The sequence below is a fragment of the Corylus avellana genome, chromosome ca9 (genome assembly GCF_901000735.1).
Source record: "Corylus avellana chromosome ca9, CavTom2PMs-1.0".
Taxonomy (NCBI): domain Eukaryota; kingdom Viridiplantae; phylum Streptophyta; class Magnoliopsida; order Fagales; family Betulaceae; genus Corylus; species Corylus avellana.
In genome coordinates, this window is record NC_081549.1 from 7,338,616 (window position 1) to 7,349,931 (window position 11,316).

The 11,316-nt window shown below is 34.3% G+C and overlaps 2 protein-coding genes across 3 annotated transcripts; both read left to right on the forward strand.

The window, feature by feature from the left end:
* Positions 1-330: 330 nt before the first annotated feature.
* On the forward strand, positions 331-5,140 carry LOC132191925 (nuclear transcription factor Y subunit A-10-like). Of its 2 annotated transcripts, none has more exons than XM_059607059.1 (6): positions 331-602; positions 1,134-1,455; positions 2,693-2,796; positions 2,894-2,962; positions 3,517-3,657; positions 4,157-5,140. In XM_059607059.1, exons 2-6 carry the CDS (start codon positions 1,200-1,202, stop codon positions 4,649-4,651), a joined length of 1,065 nt encoding a protein of 354 aa, XP_059463042.1. In that variant the 5' UTR covers positions 331-602; positions 1,134-1,199; the 3' UTR covers positions 4,652-5,140. The 2 variants fall into 2 exon arrangements, with proteins under 2 accessions (XP_059463042.1, XP_059463041.1); XM_059607058.1 differs by having other exon boundaries at positions 331-584.
* A 655-nt stretch (positions 5,141-5,795) lies between these two features.
* Positions 5,796-6,203, forward strand: LOC132162240 (self-incompatibility protein S1-like). Its single transcript, XM_059572502.1, has one exon. The coding sequence runs from the start codon at positions 5,796-5,798 to the stop codon at positions 6,201-6,203; it is 408 nt and encodes a 135-aa protein (XP_059428485.1).
* The last annotated feature ends 5,113 nt before the right edge of the window (positions 6,204-11,316 follow it).

Here is an 11,316-nt window from a genome sequence, read left to right on the forward strand (position 1 = left end):
AAGAACCGATGAACAAACTGGAAGGACCACCGAACATCATCAAAAGTTCTGGACATTATTTCTAAATCTGTGTCCCACTTGGTGGTAAAAAAGCAAAAAAGTCTAAACGGTTCTTGCCCAATATAGACTGCAGGCGGTTATACAATGCCTACTGTTGAGTGTTGAGCCAGTATTTTAGAAAAGAAATATATATATATATATATAATTAATGGGAAAAATTGAGCCCCCAAAAGGGTCCACCAGAGAGAGCCAAAAAGAAGTAAATTTTTAATGATTAAAGAAAACCCAGGTTGTGCCTGTGCGTGTGCCTGTGTGACGGGAGAGAGAGAGAGAAGAGAGAAGGGGGGTTGTGTGTATTTTATATATATGGCACAAGATACAAAGGACATTGCATGAAAGCTGAAGATAATTGGCTGAGGGCGTGTTGTTCCAGTACGCTTGTACGCATTTATCATCCCCCCCTCTCTCTCTCTTTCCGTCTCTTTTAGCTTCGCTTGAAATTGTACAGACATGGCTCCTAGCGAATGGGGTTTCCTTGCTTGAGCGGGCAATTCAAAGCTGCTGCTTTCTACTGAGAGAGGAGGGTGAGTGAGTGAGTGAGAGTGAGCACTCTCTTTCTTCTCTTCTCCTTTTTTCGATCACTACTTTCTTTCCTTTCCTTTCCTTTCTTTTCTTTCCAGAGTTTCTGGGTCTTTTACAGAATATCCACTTTCTCTATCACTTCTATGTTGAACTGACCTTTGGTTTGTGCTGACATAACCTGGTTTTCGCTCTTTATTAACTGGGTTCTGTGTATTTTTCCCTGAAATTTGGTTGGTGTTTGTGGAAAGTTTGTGCCTTTTTTCTCTGGTTTTGAATAGGGATCATCTTCATGCTGTTTTAAGTTTGAATTGATATATAAATATTACAAAAAAAAAAAAAAAAAGTTTGTTGGTTTTTCTTCTCTGTTGTTTTAATTCCCCCTTTGCTGGTGTTCCTGTAGTTGTATGTGGGATTAATGTAATTTGTTAGACTTGCATTATGCTGTAGTTTATTTCTTGCAGATCTTTGGCGTACATGTGGAATAAGTTTTTTTGTTCTTATGAAGTTGAATTTGTATTTAACAGAATTTTGGTTACGATTTTGAATTGCAGGAATTATAGTGACCTGTTTTGAGTCAAGTTAGTCTCAGAGACCTTGTTCGGAGCATTTGGGAATAGATGGCTACTCAAACAGTGTACATCAAAGAATTTGAAGGGATTGGCCTCAATCCTATGGGGCAGTTGCCAGCGCCTTGGTGGACTGGTGCTTCCTTCAATTCTCAATCGGGCTATGGCGATTCGTGTGGTCAATTGAAGCCATTTTCCATGGAACATGCCGGTGGTGGAGACCAACTAATTTCCAACAAACAAGCAGGGAGGGGTATGGAACATGGAGCGGATAGAGGGAATACAAATCAGTTCACTATCTTTCCCGGTAATCTTTTGCTTTTGGTTCTGCCATTTTGGTAGTATCAGGTTTCTTGGACTTCTCAAGTTAAGTTATTCATATCATAATACAAGTTTACAACTATACAATTCTGTTCTATTCTTTATGATCATCTTCTGCATCACTCTTATCACCAAGATGCCTCTACACGATTCGAACCCGACATGCGAACACGAATTCCCACCCTTAGTGCCGTCAAGGGAGCAGTGAGAATATCAGCACAGCACGATTTAGGCTGCTCATGGAACTGGTTCTCCATAGGGCGCTTTCTGTTTTGTATCCTCATAAACTTCAAGAACTAAGTGAAGAATTTAGACACTTAACAACGAGATTGCTGCGTAATTGTAAGCTATTGAACCTTATGACGAAGAGAATTCGTTGTCCGATTGAAATGTTGCTCCTTCATGATTATAGTAATAGAAAAAGGAAAATACAAAAGGAGTGAGTTGAGGTTCTTGCTGGCCTAAATCAAACTACCCTTATCAAAATTTTACTATACTAGTGCAAAAACTTTTTAAAACAGCTGTTGCATTGGAAACAAAAAAGTATTGTGAAATGACTAATACCGTTATTAGCATAAGTGGATCATAACTCTCATAAATCCTAATCTCTAACAATATTACTTGGGTGTAAAGTATATGTTGGATGTGGGTGTGGATTGCCAAACCTTATTTGTCTGGTACCAAATTTTTTTCTGAACTTAGCTGAGATGTAATTATGTCAATTTATATATCTATTTGGTCTGATAAATTGCTATTTGTCTCAAACAGTCATTTGGGAACTCTTTGAAGTGAATTTTGATGATGTCATCAATTATTGGAGAGAATTTTTGGGGTTGCTGTGTCCAACCACCTTCTCTTATATAGATAGTGAAAGTAGTATATATCCATGAGCTGGATAATGGTCCTCTTGTTCCATAAGTTAGTAGTTTGACAAATTTAGCATGTCACTTCTATATCTACTCAAAGTTCGAAGTATGGTATGAATTTCCTTCTTTTCTAAAGGAAGCTCAGATTTTTGTGATGGATAATGAATTTTATCTCACGACACACTCTGCTAAGTGATTGCTGACTTATTTTGATTATTGATCATTAAAGGAAAATCACTGCAAACAAGTTTTCATATCCAGTTTATAGAAACAGAAGTTTAACTTCATACGCACTTTTTTTGTATACGAGGTCGTGCAATTTTAGTTTTGTTAACCAACCAAGTATTTCTCATTCAGATAATTGCAGAGGGGATGGGCAGAAGCCTCAGGCAGCCATTTCTCTCCAGTCATCTCCACCAGAATATCGAGGTCGCTTTGAGCTAGGATTTGGTCAGCCTATGGTAAAATTTTCTTATTGTCTACATTTGGTTATCATAAAATTCTAATTCAATTGTTGAGTGGTAACGTTTTGCTAATTTGTATGGGCCGAAACTGTAGATCTATGCGAAGTATCCTTATGCGGACCAATGTTATGGAGTCTTCCCAACTTGTGGAACTCAAATTTCGGTTTGTCTCTCTTTATTTCTTCTAGTAACCAATTGTTTAGATTTACTGTTCTTGGACTTGAATTGTTCTTGTGAATCAAACTTTTCCCTTGCTTTTTTCTTTTTTGTAATTTAAGTTAAATTTTCTCTTGCTTTTAAGCCTGATTATATGAGGAATTCTAGTTCTTGCTCATCCTATAAATAGTGGTATGGTGAGCTCTATCTCTCTGGTTTGGTTATGCATGAGAGAAAAGTGATAAGAAAGAAGGAAAGAAGCAGCTTATTGCCTTATTATTAGATTTTTGTATTTTAATTCAAGTATGTTTGGTAGTGTGTTGTGTACCAGTGCCCACTGTACCCGGACACTCTTTGCAACAGAGTTCCTAACATAGTCATGCATTAGTCTTCAACATTATATTGGAAGTAATCTTGCTTATGCTATTAATTTATATTTCATGATAAGTTAAAAATCAATTAAAATGTGCCAAAATTATGCTATTTATTATTGATGCTCCAGTACAACTGTAATTGTAGCAGATTTACTGATTCACATTCCTATTCATTCACATTTATTAGGGCCGTGTTATGCTGCCGTTGAGCATGCCAACTGATGATGGACCTATATATGTTAATGCTAAGCAGTACCATGGGATTATCAGGCGTCGGCAGTCCCGTGCAAAGGCAGTAATGGAGAACAAAGTGGCAAGAGTTCGTAAAGTATGATACCTTGATTTCCTATCATGATCTTTTACTTTTTTTTTGTAGGAAATATTCATATAATGTGATTTTTGTGAGGGTCAAAAGTGGTAGGATTCGTTTGAAATAACATATTTTTCTAGTTATTGCTTCGTGCTCACTGTGCATGTCTATTGGTGTTTGTGCTTTTGGCCTACCATGAAAGCTTTCCTTCAACAAAACTTTTGTAGCCCTAAAAGTAACAACTTGGCCATCTAGGCTATCAAGTTGTCTAGATTTGTTGGTAATTCAATGAATTGGCCTGTAGAATATCTTAAATGGAATATATTAAGTGTTGCTATCTGAAAATTGCAGATAAAATCTAAGCTTTTCTTCTGTTTTCAAGAGTCTTGGGATTTAGTACTAATTGAGACCAATATGCTCTTCCTTCCCCTGTGAAATGAATCTTCCTTTACATGAAAATGCAGATACGCCTTGAACAGTCAAGTTGTAATACTTAGATTTTATGTTTATTTTACAGCCATATATGCATGAATCACGCCATCTCCATGCTATGCGAAGACCACGAGGATGCGGTGGCCGCTTCTTGAACACAAAGGTTGTGATCAAAGGAAAAAGTGGAACTGAAGTGAATAAGGCTGGCAATGCACAACTTTCTCATGGCGGTGGCCGCTTCTTGAACACAAAGGTTGTGATCAAAGGAAAAAGTGGAACTGAAGTGAATAAGGCTGGCAATGCACAACTTTCTCATGGCGCTGGCTCTCAGAGTTCTGAAGTCCTGCAGTCTGATAGCGGTACTCTAAACTCATCAAAGGATGCAAATGCTAATGGTTCAAATTTTTCGGGGTCTGAGGTGACGAGTATGTTCTCTAGGGGAGATCTTGATCTCTTCCCAATCAATCATCTCATGCCATCTACCCACTCTCTATCAGACATGATGGATGGTGGGCGTGGCATTGTTATGCCCTCTAAGTGGGTTGCAGCAGTAGATCACTGCTGCAACCTCAAAGTCTGATAGCAGGGTTCAAATGGGATTGGTGCTAGTTACACAGTTGTATCAATCCCTACCCTTGCTGCAGCAACCATGCGGTTGCTAGGCAAATCATTCTTGGCTCATCTGATAAGTAAGTAAGCAAGTCATCCTTGGCTCATCTGATAAGTAAGTAAGCAAGTCATTCCTGGCTATCTACATTAAGGTTGTCTTCTGCCATTCCTTGCAGCCGTTTGGCTCAAGGTTGTCGGTGAAGCCTTAAATGTAGCTAAAGTGGTGTAAATTAATGGAGTAGGCAAGGAACAGGCCTATTTCGCTAATTAAATAAGAGCGTCAAAAGTCCGGATGTGAGTTTGTGACTTAGGAATATTGAAAGTGTGATGTGGTTGAAGTTTAATATCTAATATGTCTATGTCTGACTTTCAGAGTGATGTACTGTAGAACTTTTTATATTTGTGTTGCTACCTTAAAACTTGCTATGAATTATCCAAAAATTTGGTGTTTGTATTGTCATTTATATTTGTAGCACGATGCATTATCCTATTCTTCATCTGCATTTTGAGGAATACTTTCTAAAGATGGAAAGAATTCATAATTATCACCTTTTTTGCCCTATTAATTTTAAGACAAACCTAGGTTAAAAGGGAGAGCTCTTTGATTCACCATGTCTCCGATTGTGATGTGCCATAGTGCACAGCAGAAGGTTGCCTCCTTCATCGCCTTAGGGTGGTGTTTGGTAAATGGGTTGGCCTAGATACCGTAGTTGATGTAGATTGATGTGAAAAAAAAAAAAAAAAGTAAGAATGTTTTGTATAAAAAAATGAAAAAGCGGTATGAAAAAAGTAAAAAAGTTTTGTTTTGTAGTGATTTTTTTCTATCTGAAAACCTCATAAAGGCACAAAATCAAACCTTATTCTTTGTACGGTGGAAAGAAATTTGTTTTAGTCTAGCTTTCATTTACCCTCACAGAAAAGTAACATGTTAGCCATCTGGGCATCATAATCTTTCTTTCACACTAAAAAAGGTAAGCAACAACAATGCCTACATGCCCACATAAACAAAGAGGAAAAGAAGAGTAGCTAGTCATGTGCTTTGCTTGGGTTGATCATAGAGTGTATTCTATAAAGAACCAGCTATTCATCTCAGAAGAAACAAATAGCAAAGGAAAATGCAGAATATCCAAACTAAAAGCTTCATCATCCTCCTCTTGGTGCTTCTTGGCCTGTCAAGAGCTGATTTCTTAGATAAAGTTCATGTCAGGGTCATCAACAAGCTGGGTTCCGGCAGGATCATGGGCGTCCATTGCCGATCACACGACGACGACCTCGGTTATCTTGCCGTCCCTGATGGCCTTGAAATGGAGTGGAAATTCTCTGTGAATTTCTGGGGAACCACATTGTTTTACTGTGATGTGCACTGGGGTGGTTCAAGTTGGCACCATTTTGATGCCTACTCATACGAACAGGACTCTAACCGGTGCCAGACTGAATGCAGTTGGATGGTATCAAAGGATGGCCAATTATTTGTTTTTAATCAGGAGTTCAAAAACTGGGATTTGATACCTTTTCAAGATTAGCCATTAATTTCTCAAAAAAAGATTAGCCATTAATTAATGGTATAGCCTGAAGTATATTTGGTAATCCCAGCAGCCAAATTAAAGAAGTTAATTGGGCTTGTCTAGCCGAAAGAAAGCGTAATTGAGTCAGTGACCAAAAAGTGATGCTATTTAGTAGACTGCTATAAAACTGTCATATAAATGAGTTAGCGTAACAGTAAAATTAGTCCTTTTTATTTATTTTTTATTTACAAATATTGATTTAATGGCTGATTTTTACTGTCACATTCTCAAGTTGTAGGACGATTGTATTAATCTACTAAATAGTATTACTTGTGACAAGATGGGGCTACCTATATTACTTTCCTTCCAAGGTACATAACATGAGGGCATCACTTGCGAATTCTAGTGCTATTGCTAACAACACAACATTCATCAATAATCGGAGACTTATAACTAATTTTTCAATGTTTTACGGTTAATTTTGTGAAATCATTAGGATAATATAATGGAGGATATTCCCATGCGTTACCATGGTAAGGAACATTCAAAAGAAAGAACAAAAAAAAAGATAGATAAATTTCATGATGAACAGAGTTTCACTAACCAACAATGGAGTTTGATAGAGTCTCACCATTGAAAGGAAGATGAGTCACACCTCAAAAAGACAAATCTCATCTCAAAATATAGTTTAGAACTTTAATAAAATACTTCATTGATAATAATAACAAGCTCCGTTATATCACCTTATATAAATTTTCAAGGTATTGAATACTAATAGAAATAGAACACAACTTACGCGGCTAAACAAAACAGAACATAAAACAAGAAAAACAATGGAGTTTGATAAAGTCTCACCATTAAAAGGAAGATGAGTCACACCTCAAAAAGACAAATCTCATCTCAAAATATAGTTTAGAACTTTAATAAAATACTTCATTGATAATAATAACAAGCTTCGTCACATCACCTTATATAAATTTTCAAGTTATTGAATACTAATAGAAATAGAACACAACTTACGCGGCAAAACAAAACAGAACACAAAACAAGAAAAACAATGGAGTTTGATAAAGTCTCACCATTAAAAGGAAGATGAGTCACACCTCAAAAAGACAAATCTCATCTCAAAATATAGTTTAGAACTTTAATAAAATACTTCATTGATAGTAATAACAAGCTTTGTTACACCACTTTATATAAATTTTCAAGTTATTGAATACTAATAGAAATAGAACACAACTTACGCGGCTAAACAAAATAGAACACAAAACAAGAAAAACAATGGAGTTTGATAAAGTCTCACCATTAAAAGGAAGATGAGTCACACCTCAAAAGGACAAATCTCATCTCAAAATATAGTTTAGAACTTTAATAAAATACTTCATTGATAGTAATAACAAGCTTGGTTACATCACTTTATATAAATTTTCAAGTTATTGAATACTAATAGAAATAGAACACAACTTACGCGGCTAAACAAAACAGAATACAAAACAAGAAAAACAATGTAGTTTGATAAAGTCTCACCATTAAAAGGAAGATGAGTCACACCTCAAAAGGACAAATCTCATCTCAAAATATAGTTTAGAACTTTAATAAAATACTTCATTGATAATAATAACAAGTTTGTTACATTACCTTATATAAATTTTCAAGTTATTGAATACTAATAGAAATATAACACAATTCACGCTGGCTAAACAAAAGTAATACAAAAACAAGAAAACAATGGAGTTTGATAAAGTCTCACCATTAAAAGGAAGAAAAGTCACACCTCAAAATGACAAATCTCATCTCAAAATATGGTTTAGAACTTTAATAAAATACTTCATTGATAATAATAACAAGTTTTGTTACATCACCTTATATAAATTTTCAAGTTATTGAATACTAATAGAAATAGAACACAACTTACGCGGCTAAACAAAACAGAACACAAAACAAAAACAAAAAAAAACAATGGAGTTTGATAAAGTCTCACCATTAAAAGGAAAATGGGTCACACCTTAAAAAGACAAATCTCATCTCAAAATATAGTTTAGAACTTTAATAAAATACTTCATTGAAAATAATAACAAGCTTTGTTACATCACTTTATATAAAATTTTAAGTTATTGAATACTAATAGAAATAGAACACAACTTACGCGGCTAAACAAAACAGAACACAAAACAACAAAATAAAACATAATATATATATATATATATATATATATATATATATATATTGTTTTTGTGAAAGGGACTAATTACAATATATAATTAAAATTAAAGGTCAACCTTAATATAAAACCAGTACGTACGGGAAGGCACATTAATCAATAATAAGTTGTATGTAGCAGCAAGTTGTCGTTACGAGGTCGTTGTCGAAGGATCTATGTCTGTTATGTTGAGGGCCAAAATGGGTAATTAAATGATTTATTTGAATTAATTATGTTTAAGAAAATACATTTATCCAGTAATGTTTCTTGTTTTTTTTTTTTAGTACAATGTTGGAGCATGAAACCTTCAGAAAACCCTTAAATATTGTTTGGACGTGACCCACTCGCTGCTACGGCATGCGCAAGGCTTCCCCGTGGGATTGCTCGTCATTGTTCTTAAGGCTTGACCCATGACTTTTCTCATAACTATTTTTTTTATATATTTTTTTTTATTTTCTTATTTCTGATAACGATTGTTTACCTGTAAATGATTGATTCTTCACTGTCACATTCAACATACTCGAGTTTTTTTTTTTTTAATTTTTTTTATTATTGCAATAATTAATAAAAAAATTTATTCCTTAACCCTAAGTCCCATTCCATTAGCTTGAAAAAGGTTAAAATAAAAATAAAAAAAGACCCACAGGTTAAAAGTTGGAAGTTGACAGGAGTATAACACCAAACGCAGCAAAACTTTTGTTTTTCCTGGTGGTGTTGTTTTGTTACTTGGGTTATAGTCTTCCTATATCTTACTGCATATTTTCTTGTTGTGGTAACTTTGTCAATCGGAGATCGCATCTCTTCGTCGACAGCTCCAGTTTGGATGTCAGCAGTGCTTCTCCTCATTCAGCGGTCTCCGGTTCGTTACCGTTGTAGAAGTTTTCAAGTAGGCCAGACAGCCCGAACTCTTTGCATGCTTCGAAAACTACCTTGTGCAGCCGATTTCTTAGCTTTTAGTCGAGGATAAAGAAGGTCGGCCCAATTTTTTGGCCAATTTTCTATTAGTTCTTACTTCAAGCACTATATTTTTTTGTTTGGGCCTATTGTTGGGGAGCCCATCTCCATCTTAATGTTTTGATTTCTTATAACCCTTTGTTCCCCATTTGATTTTTTTTTTTTTTTAAAAAAAAAAACATTGCAATTAACACATAAGCATCCAAAATCACCACGTGATTCATCCTACTTTATGCTATTTGAACAAATGAAAGGTAACAAGGGATGTTTAAAACCTTAAAAGATTTCAAACAAAAGCACATGTACTCATTTCTTTTTGTATTTATTTCTTCACTTCTTTTTTTCATCATCCTTATTTAAATCCCCAATCAAATCTTAAATACAAAAAAAAAAAAAAAAAAAAATGATTAATAATTTTTCATCTCAAAAAATGAGAGGAATTGTTTTTGAATATTTTATATTTAATATAAAAATTCATTATAATATAATTAAAAATACCTCATTTTAACCCTTTGCCTTATGCCTAACACATTCAAACCCCAATTACTAGTAAAAAAGAGGAATAATAAATTATCTGAATCCTCTTCATTGGACTTGAAACAAAAGGAGTCATTTAATGGTTAGAGTTTTTTTAAAAAAAATTTTAAGGGTACTGCCACATCATTTACCATCATATGATAAAATTATAATTTAATTTTTAAAATTGCGGTTCGACATTTAAAATTGTACATTTTCTTACTTATAATCTCAAAACTTGAATTCCTTTTCACATTTTACAATGGCAAATTTTTTAAAACATACTTTGAAATCGGACATAATTAAAAAGAGTAATGTTGCGCACATCCATTATATCCAGATTTCATCCAGATAGGTTGACGCGGCGTGGTCAGTCGACCACGCCCCACAATGCTCTAAGCCCCTCATACGCTCGAGCTTCGTGCGACGTCCGGTCACAACCGTAAAACTAATCTATAAATTTGCAAATCATTGGTTCACATTTATACCAAAACAACTTAAGAACCTGTTTAGGATTGTATTTGAGAAATAAAGCTTTTGTCAAAAGTGCGTTTTGGTCATTTTTAAGCTTTTTGGATCCTTAAAAGCGTTTTTAATTTTTTTACCAAACAAGGTTTTTTTTTTTTTTTTTTTTTTTTTTTCAAACAAACTTTTTGAGTATTAAAAGCACTTCTAGGCCCCTCAAATACAATTCCAAATAGGCCCTAAAGCTTCTCTTGGTGAGATTTGAGGTCATGACTAGGCGTCGCACGAAGCTCACATTATATTGAATTTAAGAGCGAGAAAAGCAAATGTGAATTTTGTTATGAGAGAAGCAAACACTAATTTTGAATTTGATTTTTTTTTTTTTAATATAAAAAGGTGGCTAACAGTCTGACACGATGTGATTGACTGATCATGCCACGTCAACCCATCGGGATATAATGGTGGTACATAGCCTTAGAGCATTCTTACCAGCCTCACCAAATGTACATTTTTCTCTATTTTAACTACCCACTTAGCAGCCTCAATATTTTAATTATCAACTTTTAGTATTCCATTTAAATATTCTTTTTCAAATACATCTTAATTCTTATTTTTGAACTTTTTCAAAGAATACGGAAAGAGAGAAAAAATAAAATAAAAAGGTTCTATTATTTTTTATTCATTTGGTGAGTGAATAGTACTTACTAAAGATTGTAAATTATTGTTCATTCACCATTTATTTTGGGTTAAAATAGTGAGATTGAAAATGAAAGATTTTGGCCACTTTTGTTAAATTGCCTCACTAAAATAACCAAAAAAATAATTTTAGTGAGGCCATAAGGAATGCTCTTACCCGATATAACCTTTTTTTTTTCTTCTTTTTTTTTTTTCTAAGTTACTAGATATAATTTAAATGACAAACATTTTCTATCTTACTCAGAGCATTTCTAGCAAACTCCCTATAAGGTAGTCTGTTTCCTAAGTTTAGATAATATA